General features: G+C 48.9%; 1 protein-coding gene across 3 annotated transcripts in view; it reads right to left on the bottom strand.

Moving 5' to 3' along the window:
• The window catches only part of pdcd11 (programmed cell death 11), a 99,789-nt gene that overhangs the window by 19,637 nt on the left and 63,162 nt on the right, over window positions 1–16,990 (bottom strand). For 2 of the 3 annotated variants that reach the window (XM_068053197.1, XM_068053198.1), the window contains exons 24-32: window positions 15,807–15,896; window positions 14,460–14,562; window positions 13,226–13,403; window positions 12,098–12,154; window positions 10,192–10,314; window positions 8,734–8,856; window positions 7,993–8,167; window positions 7,002–7,109; window positions 4,290–4,472 (exon numbers count right to left, since the gene is read on the bottom strand). In XM_068053197.1, the coding sequence (XP_067909298.1) occupies window positions 4,290–4,472; window positions 7,002–7,109; window positions 7,993–8,167; window positions 8,734–8,856; window positions 10,192–10,314; window positions 12,098–12,154; window positions 13,226–13,403; window positions 14,460–14,562; window positions 15,807–15,896 (1,140 nt within the window). The remainder of the gene's footprint in view (window positions 1–4,289; window positions 4,473–7,001; window positions 7,110–7,992; window positions 8,168–8,733; window positions 8,857–10,191; window positions 10,315–12,097; window positions 12,155–13,225; window positions 13,404–14,459; window positions 14,563–15,806; window positions 15,897–16,990) is intronic. The other variant, XM_068053199.1, reaches the window with a different exon arrangement.

Below are 16,990 nucleotides of genomic sequence, written 5' to 3'. Positions count from 1 at the left end.
ATACCCCTTCAGAGGGTGGTGGTGAGCTGTCTTCTTGAACCGCTGCAGTCCATTTGGAGTAGGTATACCCACAGTGCTGTTAGGAAGGGAGTTCCAGGATTTTGACCCAGCGACAGTAAAGGAACGGCGATAAGTTCTAAGTCAGGATGGTGTGTGACTTGGAGGGGGAACTTGAAGGTGGTGATGTTCCCATGCATCTGCTGCTCTTGTCCTTCTAGTTGGTAGAGGTCACGGGTTTGGAAGGTGCTGTCTAAGGATCCTTGGTGAGTTGCTGCAGTGCATCTTGTAGATGGTACACACTGCTGCCACGGTGAGTTTGTGGTGGAGGGAGTGAATGTTTGTGGATGGGGTGCCAATCAAGCGGGCTGCTTTGTCCTGGATGGTGTTGAGCTTCTTGAGTGTTGTTGGAGCTGCACCCATCCAGGCAAGTGGAGAGTATTCCATCACACTCCTGACTTGTGCCTTGTAGATGGTGGACAGGCTTTGGGGAGTCAGGAGGTGAGTTACTCGCCTCAGGATTCCTCGCCTCTGTCCTGCTCTTGTAGCCACGGTATTTATATGACTACTCCAGTTTAGTTTCTGGGCAATGGTAGCCCCTAGGATGTTGATAGTGGGGGATTCAGCGATGGTAATGCCATTGAATGTCAAGGGGAGATGGTTAGATTTTCTCTTGCTGGAGATGGTCATTGCCTGGCACTTGTGTGGCGTGAATGTTACTTGCCACTTATCAGCCCAAGCCTGGACATTGTCCAGGTCTTGCTGCATTTCTACACGGACTGCTTCAGCATCTGAGTCGTCGCGAATGGTGCTGAACATTGTGCAATCATCAGCGAACATCCCCACTTCTGACCTTATGAATGAAGGAAGGTCATTGATGAAGCAGCTGAAGATGGTTGGGGCTAGGACACGACCCTGAGGAACTCCTGCAGTGATGTCCTGGAGCTCAGGTGATTGACCTCCAACAACCACAATCATCTTCCTTTGCACTAGGTATGACTCCAACCAGCGGAGAGTTCTCCCCCCACTACTGATTCCCATTGACCTCAGTTTTGCTAGGGCTCCTTGATGTCAAGGGCAGTCACTCTCACCTCACCTCACCTGGCGTTCAGCTCTTTTATCCATGTTTGAACCAAGACTGTAATGGTTCTGGAGCTGAATGGCCCTGGCGGAACCCAAACTGAGCGTCACTGAGCAGGTTATTGCTAAGCAAGTACCGTTTGATGGCACCTTCCATCACTTTACTGATGATTGAGAGTAGATTGATGGGGTGGTAATTGGCTGGGTTGGACAGGTCCTGCTTTTTGTGAACGACATAGCTGGGCAATTTTCCACGTTGCCGGGTAGATGCCAGTGTTGCAGCTGTACTGGAACAGCTTGGCTAGGGGTGCGGCAAGTTCTGGAGCACAGGTCTTCAGTACTATTGCCGGAATATTGTCAGGGCCCATTGCCTTTGCAGTATCCTGTGCCTTTAGCCAATCACAGGGCTGGCAGCTCAGCAGTATCAGCAGAGCCACCAGGAGCGGTGGCCACTGCTGGTACTGCAGAGGTCTCGGCCCCAGGCCCGGCGCTGAAACCTTGGACCTCAGGTAAGTGAGACGGGGTTGCCAGGGCCAGTCTGAAAGGCCCGGCGAGGGGGTGGCCACGCAATCCAGGGGGAGGGGGTGCCTGGGGATAAAGCTGTTCCTGGTGGCGGTTCTCTGTGGGCCACAAATTTCCCAGAGGAGGGACACCCCACCCTCCCCATCCCCACGGAAGGTGTCTCGTGTTACAAGGCAATCTCCCCACCACCTGCCCGCTGCTGGTAAGATCCCAGTGGCAGCAGGAAGAGGCCCTTAATTTCCCATTAATTGGCCACTTAAGGGTCTCATTTGGCCTCTGGGCAAGAAGGCCACTGACGGCCTAACCCGCTCCCACGAAGACGACTTGGCGACAGGCCCTCCTGCCCCCATTGTGATACTCTATATCCCCTCACCCCCGACCCAGCCTCAGGGGGCTACACAAAATCATGGCCATTATCTCTGTATCTACCTCTTTTAGAACCCTAGGGTGTAGGCCATCAGGTCCTGAGGATTTGTCGGATATTAGACCCTGACGTTTCTCCAATATTTTCTCTCTTCTGATAATTAATTACCTTAAGTTCCTCACTCTTATTAGCCCCTTGATTACCCTCTATTTCTGGTATGTAATTTGTATCTTTCTCCTGTGAAGACAGACACAAAATATATATTCAATGTCTCTGTCATTTCCTCATTCCCCATGATAATTTCTCCTGCCTTTGCTTCTAAGGGGCCAATGTTTACTTTAGCTACTCTCCTTTTTACATACTTGTAAAAGCTCTTACAAACTGTTTTTACATTCCTGGCTAGTTTACTCTCATTCTATTTTTTCTCTTTTGATCAACTTTTTGGTTGCCCTTTGCGAGTTTCTAAAACACTCCCAATCCTCATGGGGGATTCAGTGGGGGCATGGAACTGACTGGATAGCTCTGTGGAGAGCCAGCATGGACTCAATGGGCTGAATGGTCTCCTTCTGTACCATAAATGGCTCTATGATTCAGGTTTACTACTATTTTTCGCAACATTGTAAGACTCTTCTTTTAATTTAATGCTCTCCTTAACTTCCCTCGTAAGGATCTTCCTTGCTCAGTTTTTTTTTAATGGAATGTATTTTTGTTGAACATTTTGAATTGCTTCTTTAAATGTTTCCCACTGTTTATTTATCGCCATACCTTTTAGTCTATTTACCCAATCAACCCTAGCCAGCTCTCCCTTCATACCCAAGTAATTGGCTTTGTTTCAGTTTAAGATTCTTGTTTGGGACCAGAATGTGTCACTTTCAAACTTCCTATGGAATTCAGTGTTATTATGATCATGTTGTCCTCAGAAGATCTTTTACTATGAGATTAATCTCTAGTTGGTTCCACAACGTATTGTTCCAAGAAACTGTCATGAAAGCATTCAATAACTCATCTTCCAGACCACCTTTACCAATTTGATTGGTTGAGTCCATCTGAAGATTTAATGTCCCCCACAATTATTACATTGTCTTTGTTCCAAGCTCTAATTATTTCTTGTTGAATGCTCTATCATCAGTATAACTACTGTTAGGGGGGCCTATAAACTACTCCCACCAGCGTTTCTGACCCTTGCTCTCCCTAATCTCCACCTGATTTTATTTTTATTTTATTTATTTTTATTTATTTATTGAAACAGCACTGAAACAGGCCCACCGAGTGTGCCGACCAACAACCACCCATTTATACTAATCCTACATTAATCCCATATTCCCTACCACATCCCCACCATTCTCCTACCACCTACCTACACTAGGGGCAATTTACAATGGCCAATTTACCTATCAACCTGCAAGTCTTTAGCGGTGGGAGGAAACCGGAGCACCCAGAGGAAACCCACGCGGTCACAGGGAGAACTTGCAAACTCCGCACAGGCAGTACCCAGAACCGAACCCGGGTTGTTGGAACTGTGAGGCTGTGGCGCTAAGCACTGCGCCACTGTGCCGCTCATTCTACTTCCTGATCTTCTGAACCAAGATCCTTTCTCACCAATGTCCTTCTGTCATCCTTTACTATCAGGGTTACTCCTCCTCCTTTTCCATTCTGTCTTTTTGAAATGTTGTATACCCTGGAATATTTATTTCCCAACTTTGGTCACCTTGTAACCATGTCTGTAATGGAAATTAGATCTGAACCATTTATCTCTTTGTGCCATGAGTTCATCTACTCTATTATGAATGCTTCGTGCATTCAGATAAAGAGCCTTTAATTCTATTTTTTTTTTACCATTATTCTTTGCATGGATCGAGTTTGCTGATGCATTATTGTTAATCTCTCTCTCCCTGCCTATCCCACTCTGCTAAACAAATTTTTCTCTTTAAATTTCTACTGTTATTCTAGGTTTCCAGCATTTGAAGCAGTCTCCCTTGTTTTATCTGAAAACAAATGCTCTGTCCCGGCTCCCCTTCCATCTCCCACTACCCAGCGCCCCTCTTCTCCCCTCGTAGCCCCTTCAATTCCTGCTGCCCATCACTGACCTGCTACTCTCCCCTCCCTCGCTGATGTGTTTGTTAGTAAAATTATCCACAGAAGCAATTTCTCCTTTTGACCAGATGGACAGCAATTTCAGCACTGCATGCTGCTCTCACACCCACCGAATCTTTAACAAAAAGTACACTTTCTACTCCTTTCCCTAGAGATTGCTACAGTCTGTGTGGAAATCAGTGCAAAGTTTAGAAAACTAATTAATATAGTGCGATAGGCAGAACTCTCTTACCTTGGAGTCTTCACTCTCATTTTCCTCACTATCCGAGCTCACGTCTTCCCGTCTCCCTATCACAGGAGCGATGGTGTTTAAACTCGCATCCCAGGCGAAGCTACTGGACACCTGCAGTCTGGGGACCTTAGGTTTCATGGGCTTCTGCTCCTGCTCCTGTTGAGGGAGATGAGTGGCTGTTATCTGCTCGGTGCCAATAAGACAACATACAAAAACTTCTTAATGACACTCATGGAATATAGCCAACATATTAGACAGCACCAGGTTCAAGACCCAAAATAAGGATGCACGTCGACTGCAATGGGCATCACACATAGGCCCCATTTCGTCTGACACTCTGGGCTCACATATATTCTGCCGCGAGGGTCAACGGCGAGGGAGGGCCACACTGTCGCAAGGGTCAGCGGCGAGGGAGGGCCACACTGTCGCGAGGGTCAGCGGCGAGGGAGGGCCGCACTGTCGCGAGGGTCAGCGGCGAGGGAGGGCCGCACTGTCGCGAGGGTCAGCGGCGAGGGAGGGCCGCACTGTCGCGAGGGTCAGCGGCGAGGGAGGGCCGCACTGTCGCGAGGGTCAGCGGCGAGGGAGGGTTGCGCTGTCGCGAGGGTCAGCGGCGAGGGAGGGTTGCGCTGTCGCGAGGGTCAGCGGCGAGGGAGGGTTGCGCTGTCGCGAGGGTCAGCGGCGAGGGAGGGTTGCGCTGTCGCGAGGGTCAGCGGTGAGGGAGGGTTGTGCTGTCGCAAGGGTCAGCAGCGAGGGAGGGTTGTGCTGTCGCAAGGGTCAGCGGCGAGGGAGGGTTGTGCTGTCGCAAGGGTCAGCGGCGAGGGAGGGTCGCGCTGTCGCAAGGGTCAGCGGCGAGGGAGGGTCGCGCTGTCGCAAGGGTCAGCGGCGAGGGAGGGTCGCGCTGTCGCAAGGGTCAGCGGCGAGGGAGGGTCGCGCTGTCGCAAGGGTCAGCGGCGAGGGAGGGTCGTGCTGTCGCAAGGGTCAGCGGCGAGGGAGGGTTGTGCTGTCGCAAGGGTCAGCGGCGAGGGAGGGTTGTGCTGTCGCAAGGGTCAGCGGCGAGGGAGGGTTGTGCTGTCGCAAGGGTCAGCGGCGAGGGAGGGTTGTGCTGTCGCAAGGGTCAGCGGCGAGGGAGGGTTGTGCTGTCGCAAGGGTCAGCGGCGAGGGAGGGTTGTGCTGTCGCAAGGGTCAGCGGCGAGGGAGGGTTGTGCTGTCGCAAGGGTCAGCGGCGAGGGAGGGTCGCGCTGTCGCAAGGGTCAGCGGCGAGGGAGGGTCGCGCTGTCGCAAGGGTCAGCGGCGAGGGAGGGTCGCGCTGTCGCAAGGGTCAGCGGCGAGGGAGGGTCGCGCTGTCGCAAGGGTCAGCGGCGAGGGAGGGTCGCGCTGTCGCAAGGGTCAGCGGCGAGGGAGGGTCGTGCTGTCGCAAGGGTCAGCGGCGAGGGAGGGTTGTGCTGTCGCAAGGGTCAGCGGCGAGGGAGGGTTGTGCTGTCGCAAGGGTCAGCGGCGAGGGAGGGTTGTGCTGTCGCAAGGGTCAGCGGCGAGGGAGGGTTGTGCTGTCGCAAGGGTCAGCGGCGAGGGAGGGTTGTGCTGTCGCAAGGGTCAGCGGCGAGGGAGGGTTGTGCTGTCGCAAGGGTCAGCGGCGAGGGAGGGTTGTGCTGTCGCAAGGGTCAGCGGCGAGGGAGGGTTGTGCTGTCGCAAGGGTCAGCGGCGAGGGAGGGTTGTGCTGTCGCAAGGGTCAGCGGCGAGGGAGGGTTGTGCTGTCGCAAGGGTCAGCGGCGAGGGAGGGTTGTGCTGTCACAAGGGTCAGCGGCGAGGGAGGGTTGTGCTGTCGCAAGGGTCAGCGGCGAGGGAGGGTTGTGCTGTCGCAAGGGTCAGCGGCGAGGGAGGGTTGTGCTGTCGCAAGGGTCAGCGGCGAGGGAGGGTTGTGCTGTCGCAAGGGTCAGCGGCTAGGGAGGGTTGTGCTGTCGCAAGGGTCAGCGGCGAGGGAGGGTTGTGCTGTCGCAAGGGTCAGCGGCGAGGGAGGGTTGTGCTGTCGCAAGGGTCAGCGGCGAGGGAGGGTTGTGCTGTCGCAAGGGTCAGCGGCGAGGGAGGGTTGTGCTGTCGCAAGGGTCAGCGGCGAGGGAGGGTTGTGCTGTCGCAAGGGTCAGCGGCGAGGGAGGGTTGTGCTGTCGCAAGGGTCAGCGGCGAGGGAGGGTTGTGCTGTCGCAAGGGTCAGCGGCGAGGGAGGGCCACGCTGTCAGAGGTGCCATCTTTCAGATGAGACACTAAATCTAGGCCCAGCTACCCCCTCAGGTGGACATAAAAGATCCTGTGGCAATTATTTAGAAGAACAGGGGCGTTTTCCCCAGTGTCCTGGGAAATATTTATCCCTCAACCAACATCACTAAAACAGATGTTTTGGTCATTATCACATTGCCGATTGTGGGAGCTTGCTGTGTGCAGTTTGGCTGCTGCACCCACCATTACAACAATGACTGCACTATACAGCACTCCCGAGGCTGTGAAAGGCACTACATAAATGCAAGTTCTTTCTTTCCTGAAGGGCAGTGGTTCTGAAACAATGGGACTCAGCGAGAGTCAGCACCTACAGTACAGGACAGGAGATGATTACAGAGGAATCAATTCCAGGGTATCGCGTGTGAGAACGGACACATGGCCAGGAGATGACTGGACCAGAATGTTCTGGAACCGAGACTGGGTTATAAATCCAGAGACACTCACCTCAACATCTGTATCGCTCTCCACCTCACGACAGTATACCTCCACTCCGCTATCGCTCTCTTCTGAATTTTTCAGTTTCTTTCTTATTTTCATTTCTTTGCAGGACAGCTAATGGGAAAGAAAACACGAATGAATCAAAAGCTGACCAGACAGTGAGATCACCCACACAGTGACAGGCAGCACTGGAGAGAAGAGCCAAATTCTTTCGGATTAAAAAACCTCACCCCTCTCCTCAACCCCTCCCCTCCTCCCACACCCCTCTCCTCAACCCCTCCCCTCCTCCCACACCCCTCTCCTCAACCCCTCCTCCTCAACTCCTCCCACACCCCCACTGGACTGAGAGACCGGGATTAACATTTTTTCTTTCTTGCAGTAACCTGCTCACTGAAACCTAAGGTGTTTCACTATAATACTACTTCCTTTGGACTGACAGATTATTAAAACGAGTTTTATACCTAAAGAAACTAAAATGTTTATTTATAATCGAACAGAAATATGTAGCATAAAGGATTTGTCCAATGCTATCAATAACAAATACATAACTTAATGATGAATGGAGTCCGTCATGAGTTAGTTACCCCTTTTCAGTAAAAACTACAGTCTCTGAATTGGCAGATTCAGATTCTGCTTGTTGTCTGATTCCGGCAGTGATGTCAGCACTTGACTCCAGTGTCAATTCTGTATGGACTGGACAGTCAGCATCAAGCGCTGACATCTCCAGGAGTATTGCTGAGTCACTGGATAGTGGTTAGAAGCAGGGAACAGGGTGATTCCCATTGCTCCCGTCAGCCCATTTGTGTCGAGACTGACCGGACCACCCCCTACTCACTTGGCACAGACTATGGGTGGTCTCAGCCCCTCCTGGCTGTACGACAGTGCCACTCTCTGAATTAACACACTGCAAGTACAGGAGGACGGCGAAGGCGAGTCAGCAACTCAGCTTGGAGAAAATAAACAACTTATAAAGGTTTCTGCATGGGGTTTCCCTCACCTGCTCGCTCTCCAAAGCTCCTCTCTTGCGTTTGCTGATCTTAGTGACCTCCCCCTCTTCATTCAGCTCCTTAGACTCCTTGAGTAACAGGCCGAGTGACTCTGGGAGCAGATCTGGTTTCCTTGTGTCCCGGGGGAGGAGTGAAAGTTCCACATGGCTTTGTTCATTATTCACACTGCAAAGAAAATTTTAAAAATATGTAGAGCAAAACACAGCAAATCTTTTGCCAAGATATCTTGTGTGGTAAAGAAACTCCTTTGGTTTCTATATGACCCTTGGAGAGGGTGCAGAAGAGATCTACTGGAATGGTACTGCGGATGAGGGAATTGTTATGTGGAGAAGTTGGAATTTTTCTCCTCAAAGCAGAGAGATCAATGGGAGATTTAATGGAGGTGTCCAAAATTATGAAGGGTTTTTGGTAGAGAGGGAGAAACTATTGACACTGGTAGGAAGATCAGTAACCAGAGAAGACAGACTGAAGATAACTGGCAGAAGAGCTGGGAGATGTTTTTAATTTTACAGTGAGTTGTTGTAATCTGCTACCTGAAAGGACAAAGGAAACAGATACAACAGGAACTTTCAAAAGGAAATGGAATAAATACTCAAAGGGAAAAATCGGTGGGCTATGCAGAAGGAGCAATGGGAATGGGAAATGTATCCAATTGGAGCCATCACCCTCCCGATCCCAGTTAACACACTGGTTCTCTCTCGTTCTGCTCAGCTCTCCCAATAAATTCCTACCTCAGCACTTTGACCGTCACCAGCTTTCCTTTGGGAATGTTTTTCAGGAAGAGTTCATGATCCTTGACGAAGTAATCAGTGGTGTGCTGGTACTGGACACGACCTGACACCGAGGCAGAGAGGCTGAAACACAAAGACCACACACTGAAATACTCCCACACCCCATCTCAGCACAGCGAGGCTCCCTGGACAGCCAAGCTGACCAAATAAACTCAGCTCCCACCCCACCGCACCGCACTGCACCGCAGGAGCCTCAAACCACAGGCTGTTGGAACTAACTGCTACAGTTTCCTTTCCTTGCAGAATGGGTCTGTAATTGCCATTACATTTCAATACAGGTAAGTGTGAGGTGGAGCATATGGTAGGAAGAATAAGGAGGCCATATACCCTTGGATATTGTGTCTAAATTTGGTAGTGGATCAGTGTTTTGGGGTACAGACACATTGATCACCATAAGTAGTGACACAGGTCAATATGGCCATAAAAAAAAGCACTGGGGTTTATTTCTGGAGGTTTAGAATTGCAAAGTAGCTAAGTTACGTTAAACTTGTACCAAACCTTGGTTAGATAACACAAAAGCAAAATACTGCAGATGCTGGAAATCTGAAATAAAAACAGAAAGTGCTGGAAATACTCAGCAGGCCTGGCAGCATCTGTGGAGGGAGAAACAGAGTTAACGTTTCAGGTCAGTGACAGTTCATCAGGACTGTTAGATAACATGGAGTACAGTGAACAGTTCCAGTCTCCATATTATAAAAAGGCACTGGAGAAGATGCAAAAAGATTTATTAGAACTGAAAGGTTATACCTATCAGAAAAGGATCAACAGGCTGGAGCTATTTTTTCTAGAAAAGTGAAGACACGGGTGGGAGGTAACTTTTTAAGGTCTTTAAAATTATGAGAGTGTATCATAGGGTAGACCTAGAGAAAATGTTTTCACTTGGTGGGAGACCAGAACTTGGGACCATAAATACAAGAGAGTCACCAATAGTCTTATTCTCTGAATAATGAAGAAAGGAAATAGCCTCCCCCTTCTCACATGTATATTTCTTCCTTTGTTTGCTCAATGCCTCAGCTCCTCCCACCTTGTTACCTGGTCACCCCCCTGTAGGCCATCACAGGGGCAGGTGGTGAAACAACTCAACTGGCCAGATCTTCAAAACGCCAGAGGATTGGCACCACGCACCTCCCCTCCCCTTCACAGCAACTCAACAGCAAAGACTCACACAGAAGAACAAGTGTGCACATTGTCCAAGTCTGCATGCATGTGGCTGACAGTGATATGGAACAGGCTTGTGCCATGAAACATTCATTCAATGTCACAGTGTCCCACAGCGGAAAGCCAGGATAAGGGGTGTGTGCACTCAGCTTACACACTGCTACACTCGCCAGCAACGGCTTGCTGTAGGCTCTTACACTAATTCACGACTGACCTCCCTCACCACCACACAGTGCTCACCTGACAAAGACTCCAGGCTCTCCAATGGCCTTTATGTAACCCCTCAGGAGCTGCCCTTTCCGAAGGTCCTTGATCGACGCAATCTCTCGGTCACGTACTGAAGACACACTTCCAGGTGACACTCTGGAGAGGAATTGCACAGACAGACATCAGTCTGGAATACAATCCAAAAACCCAGAAAACAACAGCAGGATGACAAGTCTCAAACAGGTTCTCAGTTAAACACAGGCAATAAAGCAGAACAGTTATGTTAAACTTGAATCAAACCTTGGTTAGACCATCCTGTGCACAGTTCGGGTCTCTATAAACTGAAAAGGACAGAGAGGCACTGGAGAAGGTGCAAAAAAAGATTCACAAAGATGGTACCAGAACTGAGAGTTTATAACAACCAGGAGTTCTTTTCTCTATGGAAGAGAAGGCTGAGGGGTGACCTGATAGAGGTCTTTAAAATGATAAAAGGATTCGATAGGGTAGACCTAGAGAAGTCTCTTGGCACATGGGGGAGACCAAAACTAGGGGACAGTCACTAATAAATCCAATGGGGAATTCAGGAGAAACTTCTTTACCCAGAGGGTGGGGACAATGTGGAACTTGCGACCACAGGGAGTGGTGAGGTGTATAGTCTAGATACATTTAAGGATAAGCTGGACAAACATATGAGGGAGGAAGGATATGCTGGTAGGGTGAGACGAGGCTCGTGTGGAGCAGAAACACCAGCCTGGACCTGTTGGGCCGAATGGCCTGTTTCGGTTCTGCAGATTCTATGTAATTAGCATTTGACTGGAAAGGGGGGCTTGGTCAGTTGAAATTCTACACGTTATTTGAGGGAGTTCCAGCTTGCTATTCTTTCCTCATGGATCCAGCAATGATTTGGTGAAACAGTTTGTGGTTGAATAAGAAGTTATTTATTAAGAACAATTAGAACAGCAGAGCTGTAATCAAGGCTGAACAGGGGGAGAAATGGGCTTTACAGGCTTGGGGACAGGTGGTCCCTCAGGAGGCACACAGGATAGAGGAGGCAAATTCAACAACAATTCGCATTTATATAGCACCTTGAACAAAATAAAAATGACAAAAGGCACTTCACAGGAGCGTTAAACAAAATCTGACACTCACATAAGGAGATATTAAGACAGGTGACAGGTCAGTTTTAAGGAGCATCTAAAAGGAGGGGAGAGAGCTCGAGAAAAGAGAGAGAGGTGGAGAGGTTTTGGGAGGGAATTCCACAGCTTATGGCCCAGGCAGCCATTGGAGGAGTGATAGCAGGGATGCTCAAGAAGCCAGAATTAGAGAAGCAGATAGCTCGGAGGGTTGGAGGGCAGGAGGAGGTGACAGAGATAGGGAGGGGTGAGTGAACCGAGGGATTTGAAAAAAAGAATGAGATTTTTAAATAAAAATGGAAAATGCTGGAGATCAATGACCTTTCATCAATTCATGGTTCCGACAAAAGATCACAGACCTGAAACGTTAACTCTGTTTCTTTTCCACAGATGCTGCCAGACCTGAGCATTTCCAGCATTTTCTGTTTTTATTTCAGATTTCCAGCATCTACAGTATTTTGCTTTTGAAAGAGAATTTTAAACTCAGAACATTGGTTTCGATTAAAAGATGTCACTGGTTTACTTTCTCTACCCCTCTAAGTATCTTGGATATTTCCGCAGGGTCCCCACTGCCACTTCCTCTCCCCAAGACTTCCTATCTGAAGATTGATAAACTCCAATTTACTTAACCAGTCACTCTGTGTAGCTCTTCCCTGTATCACTGGGGCCAGATTCCCCTCTGCAATGCACTCTCAGTCAGGCCCCTCAAGTCCCAGAGGAGCTGTTTGTTTGCAGTATAACTTCCGGCTGCTTGCAAGGTCCAGGGATCACAAAGCAAAGAGGGAGGTTGATTGAGAAATGCTCACCTGGAGTTTCTGAGGGAAACCGCCAACTGATCCTCATTTTTGGAAATAACACAGCACCTACAGAAAAAAAAGACTTGCATTTTTATTGTGTCTTTCAAAGCACTTTACAGCCAATGAAGTACTTTTGAAATGTAGTCACTGTTACAATGCAGGAAACGCGACAGCCAAACTGCACACAGCAAGCTCCCACAAACAGCAATGTGAGAATAATCAGACTATCTGTTTCTAGTGATGTTGACTGAAGGATAAATATTGGCCAGGACACCAGGGATAACTCCCCTGTTCTTCTTCGAAATACTGTCAAGTGATCTTTTACTTCCACTCGAGCAGGTAGTCAGGGCCTCAGTTTAACATCTCATCCAACCAGTGCAGGGCTCCCCTCAGTACTAGGGGCACGTGAGGGGACGGGGGCTGGCCAGGGCGCGCGCGAGGGGGTGGGCCAGGCCGGGGGGCACCCGGGCCCACTGTTCACTTTCACAGTCACCGAGGTTTCCAAGTCAGTCGGTCAAACATCAGCAAACAATGTGCAGCTGTGACAACACAACATAACTGGAATTCATTCCAGGCACCGGTTCCATAGGAAAAAGGATCTTGCATTTTTATAGCACCCTTCTTGGCATCCCAAATCATTTGACAGAAAATTAATTACCCTTGAAGCTAAGATGTGCACTGCAAACTCCCACTAATAGCAATGAGATAATCATCAAATAATCTGCTTTTAGTGTTAATGATTGGTCAGGACACTGGGAACAGCTCCCCTGCTCTTCTTCGAGTAGTGGCTTTGGGATCGGAGAGGGCAGACAGGGCCGCACTTAAACATTTCACCTGAAAGATGGCATCTCTGACAGTACAGCACTCCCTCAGTACTGCACTGAGAATGTCAGCTCAGATTTTTGTGCTCAAGTCTCTGAGGTGGGACTTGAAGCCACAACTATCTGACTCAGAGGCGAGAGTGCTGCCCCCTGAACTACAAGCAATGCAAAGTGTGCACTTTCCTCCCCGCTGCCAGGCCACAGTCTAGAAGTGCAGTAATGGTAAATATAGACAGTGGGGGGGGCCTGGCTCGCGAGAGGGGCAGCCTCACAGGGGAATGCTGCTCGTTACATACTCCACAGCTCGGATACTGACCTCACCATTCGGCCTTGGACAAGCCCCTCCAGTGGCGACTCACTGTATGAATCCTCCATGTCACACAGGCCCGCTCGGCCAGTCTTTCCAAAAGGGAGGCTGATGGTGACCCCAACACGTGGAGTGACCTTTTTGATGATGCCCAGTGTTATCGAACCTTCATCCAGCGAACACACACCTGAAGAGAGTGTTTCAGTGAACAAGAATGAATTTTTAAATAAGATAGTTTAACAAAGAATGAATATTTTTATTTATTTAGAGATACAGCACTGAAACAGGCCCTTCGTGACGACCAATAACCACCCATTTATACTAACCCTACAATAATCCCATATTTCCCTACCACCTACCTATACTAGGGGCAATTTATAATGACCAATTAACCTATCAACCTGCAAGTCTTTGGCATGTGGGAGGAAACCGGAGCACCCGGAGGAAACCCACGCGGTCACAGGGAGAACTTGCAAACTCCACACAGGCAGTACCCAGAATTGAACCCGGGTCCCTGGAGCTGTGAGGCTGCGGTGCTAACCACTGCGCCGCCCATATTAAAACAGGATGGCAACAAATTGCGTTCCAAAATAATAGAGTGAGTGTTTTCAATCTTCTCTCAGCAGGGAATCGCCAGCTCACTGACACGGAGCCGGAGCCTGGACCCAGCGAAGCTGTCAGCATTACCACACTGCAATGCTCATCTGGCTGGAGTCTGCCCTAATCAAACCCCACCTACTGCTCCCTGCAACCCACCCTACCCACTGCCCCCTCCCCCGCAACCCGTCCCACCCATTCAGCCCCTCCCAGCTCCCCTGGTTTGAGTTGGCCTGTGCCAACTCTTGGTCCTTCATCTTATACAAACTCCACAACCCCCGATGTCCCGGCTGGAACCCAGCTCTGCAACTGCCTCTCGCCTTGTGTCCCAGCTCTGATCCTCTGCCCTCCAGCTGGCATGTGCGCCACTCCCCGTTCAGAGGCTTCAGCCAGCACGCCCTCAGGGAATCTCAGCCCACAAACCTCTAACTGTACCGCCTCTCCCCACTGGTAATATCACCTACTGAACCCATATCGGCTTGTACCTCTTGCAGCACCCCCATCCTGGCCAAGCATCCTTCTCAGTTGCTGTTCACTGTTCCAACAATTCGCTCAGTGTAAGGAATTAAATAAATGGGAGTAACTGCCAGTACATTGACACCTCCCATCCCTGGTCCACCACAGTGCCCTGCTACCTCTGTCTTACCTGTGAGAGAGAGGCTGAGACGGGTCTCCGTGGTATCGGGACCGATCACCATCGCTGTCAAGGCCTGACCAGATCGAAACTCTTTCTCGGGATGTTTCAGGCTCTGAGTTAAAGAGGCAGGGGCGGTGGGGAGGCAGAAAAAAGATATTACAAGTGGTAAGATTAGAACAGACCGATGGAGATCAAACGATCTCGCTGGAATTACTGGTCGAGTTGGGGTTCCTGGGAAACCAGCTGCACATATAGCCAGTAATGAAAAGACTCACTGTTACCAGAGAAAGTCAAGGTGAGATTTAATAGAGCAGTTCAAAAGTATGAAAGATTTTGATACAGATAACTAGGAGAAACTGTTTCTACTCACAGGTGGGCCAGTAACCAAAGGATATAAATTTAATTGACAAAAGAACCAGGAGGAGGGGTCCGCGACGGGGAGGGGGGGGGGCAGCACAGAAGGAGGGGTCCTTTATTTCCAGTTTCCCGGTTAATTAAAATCTGAGGTATTTGGATAAGAGTTGAATGAAAACATTTGTGTTAACTCTTTATAACAAAGTGACATCAGCACAAGGGAAGCAGATGACTGGTGAGTAGCTGCTGTGTGTCTTTATTTATTTAAGTCTTATGTTTATTTCTCTTAATCCAGATAAATAATAGAGGCATGGCAGGGCATCTCAGTTCCATGGAGTGCTAATCCTGTTCCACCATGCAGGTACAGCAAGTAATTAGGAAGGCAAATGGAATGTTGGCCTCTATTACAAGGGGGATGGAGTATAAAAGTAGGGAAGTCTTGCTACAACTGTACAGGACACTGGTGAGACTGCACATAGAGTACTCTGTACAGTTTTGGTCTCCTAACTTAAGGAGGGATATACTTGCATTGGAAGCAGTTCAGAGAAGGTTCACTAGGCAGATTCCTGGAATGAAGGGGTTGTCTTACGAGGAAAGATTGAGCAGGTTAGGCCTATACTCTTTGGAGTTAGTGAAACATATAAATTTCTGAGGGGGCTTGACAAGGTAGATGCTGAGAGGATGTTTCCCCTCATGGGGGAATCGAGAACTAGGGGGCGCAGTGTCAGGAAAAGGGGGTCTCCCTTTTAAGACGGAGATGAGGAGGAATTTCTTCTCTCAGAGGGTCGCTTTTTATTGGAATTCTCTTCCCCAGAGAGCAGTGGAGGCGGAGTTAGACAGACTTTTTATCTACAAGGGAGTCAAAGGTTATAGGGAGTAGGCAGGAAAGTGGAGTTATAGCCACAATCAGATCAGCCATGATCTTATTGAATGAAGCAAGCTCAAGGGGCTGAATGGCCTACTCTTATTTCTTATGTTCTTATTACAATCTGCAACACTCACCTTGAGATTATGAGACAACAGTAGCAGCTCGATTTTTCCACAAATGTCGGGAGTCACTTCCACATCCAGACACTGCTTGGCACAGTTGTACTGGTGACCAAAGAAAGAGAAAGGGAGAGGTTAAAAGTTGGTGAGACACAGTCTCGTTACAGAAAAAAAAACAGTGCAGAGAAGGATGGGTCATGTGGCAGAACATGCGAGAGAGTTGCTCACATACAATAACTGGAGCTTGAGCAAGGGCAGGTCAGTGAGGGGGAAATTTAAGTTGTGTTACTGAAGTGAAATAGCTTGTACTAAACCGTGAGATTATTGGGAGGGTCTACACCTGAACCGTGCTGGGGCTGGTGTACTAGCGAGCCACATAACTAGGGAAGTAGAGAGGGTTTTAAACTAAATAGTGGGGGCAAGGGATCAAATTTGAGAAGATGTGGTAAATCAAAGATTAGAGACAAGGCAAGAGAGAAAGGTATTAATATGGGAAATGATAAACAGATCGTGACAGGAAGGGACAGAGCGTACAAATCTAAGAGTAAATCAACAGATAAGGCTATACATTACGAAAATAATAAAAGGACAAAACTAAAGGCTCAGTATCTGAATGCACGCAGCATTCGAAACAAAACAGATGAAGAGAGTGCAAATTGAAATAAATAAGTACAATTTGATAGCCATTACAGAGACATGGCTGCAGGACGACAGATTGGGACCTGAATATTGAAGGGTACATGACATTCAAGGAGGACAGAAAGCTAGGGAAAGGTCGAGGGCTGGCTCAGTTAATTAATAATGGTATTAGCATTTTTGAGAGGTATGACCCAAGTTCAGGAAACCAGGATGTAAAAGCGGTTTGGGTAGAAATGAGAAATCAAAGGCAAGAAGTCACTTGTGGGAGTGCTCTACAGGCCTCTTAACAGTAACCACAAGGTAGGACAGAGTATAAAGGAAGAAATAATGGGAGCCTGTCAGAAAGGTACGGCAATAATCATGGGGGATTTTAACCTACATATAGACTGGAAGAATCAGATGGGCAAAGGTAGCCTAGATGAGTTCATAGAATGTTTTCAGGATAGTTTCTTCGAACAGCACGTTCTAGAGCCAACCAGAGAGCAGGCTATACTAGACTTGGTACTGTGCAACGAGATATGATTAATTGATGACCTCATAGTGAAGGCTAGGTCGCAGCG

The sequence above is a fragment of the Heterodontus francisci genome, chromosome 20 (assembly GCF_036365525.1).
Source record: "Heterodontus francisci isolate sHetFra1 chromosome 20, sHetFra1.hap1, whole genome shotgun sequence".
NCBI lineage: Eukaryota > Metazoa > Chordata > Chondrichthyes > Heterodontiformes > Heterodontidae > Heterodontus > Heterodontus francisci.
The sequence above is the reverse complement of the archived record's forward strand: the minus strand, read 5'-3'. Positions and strand labels throughout refer to the sequence as shown.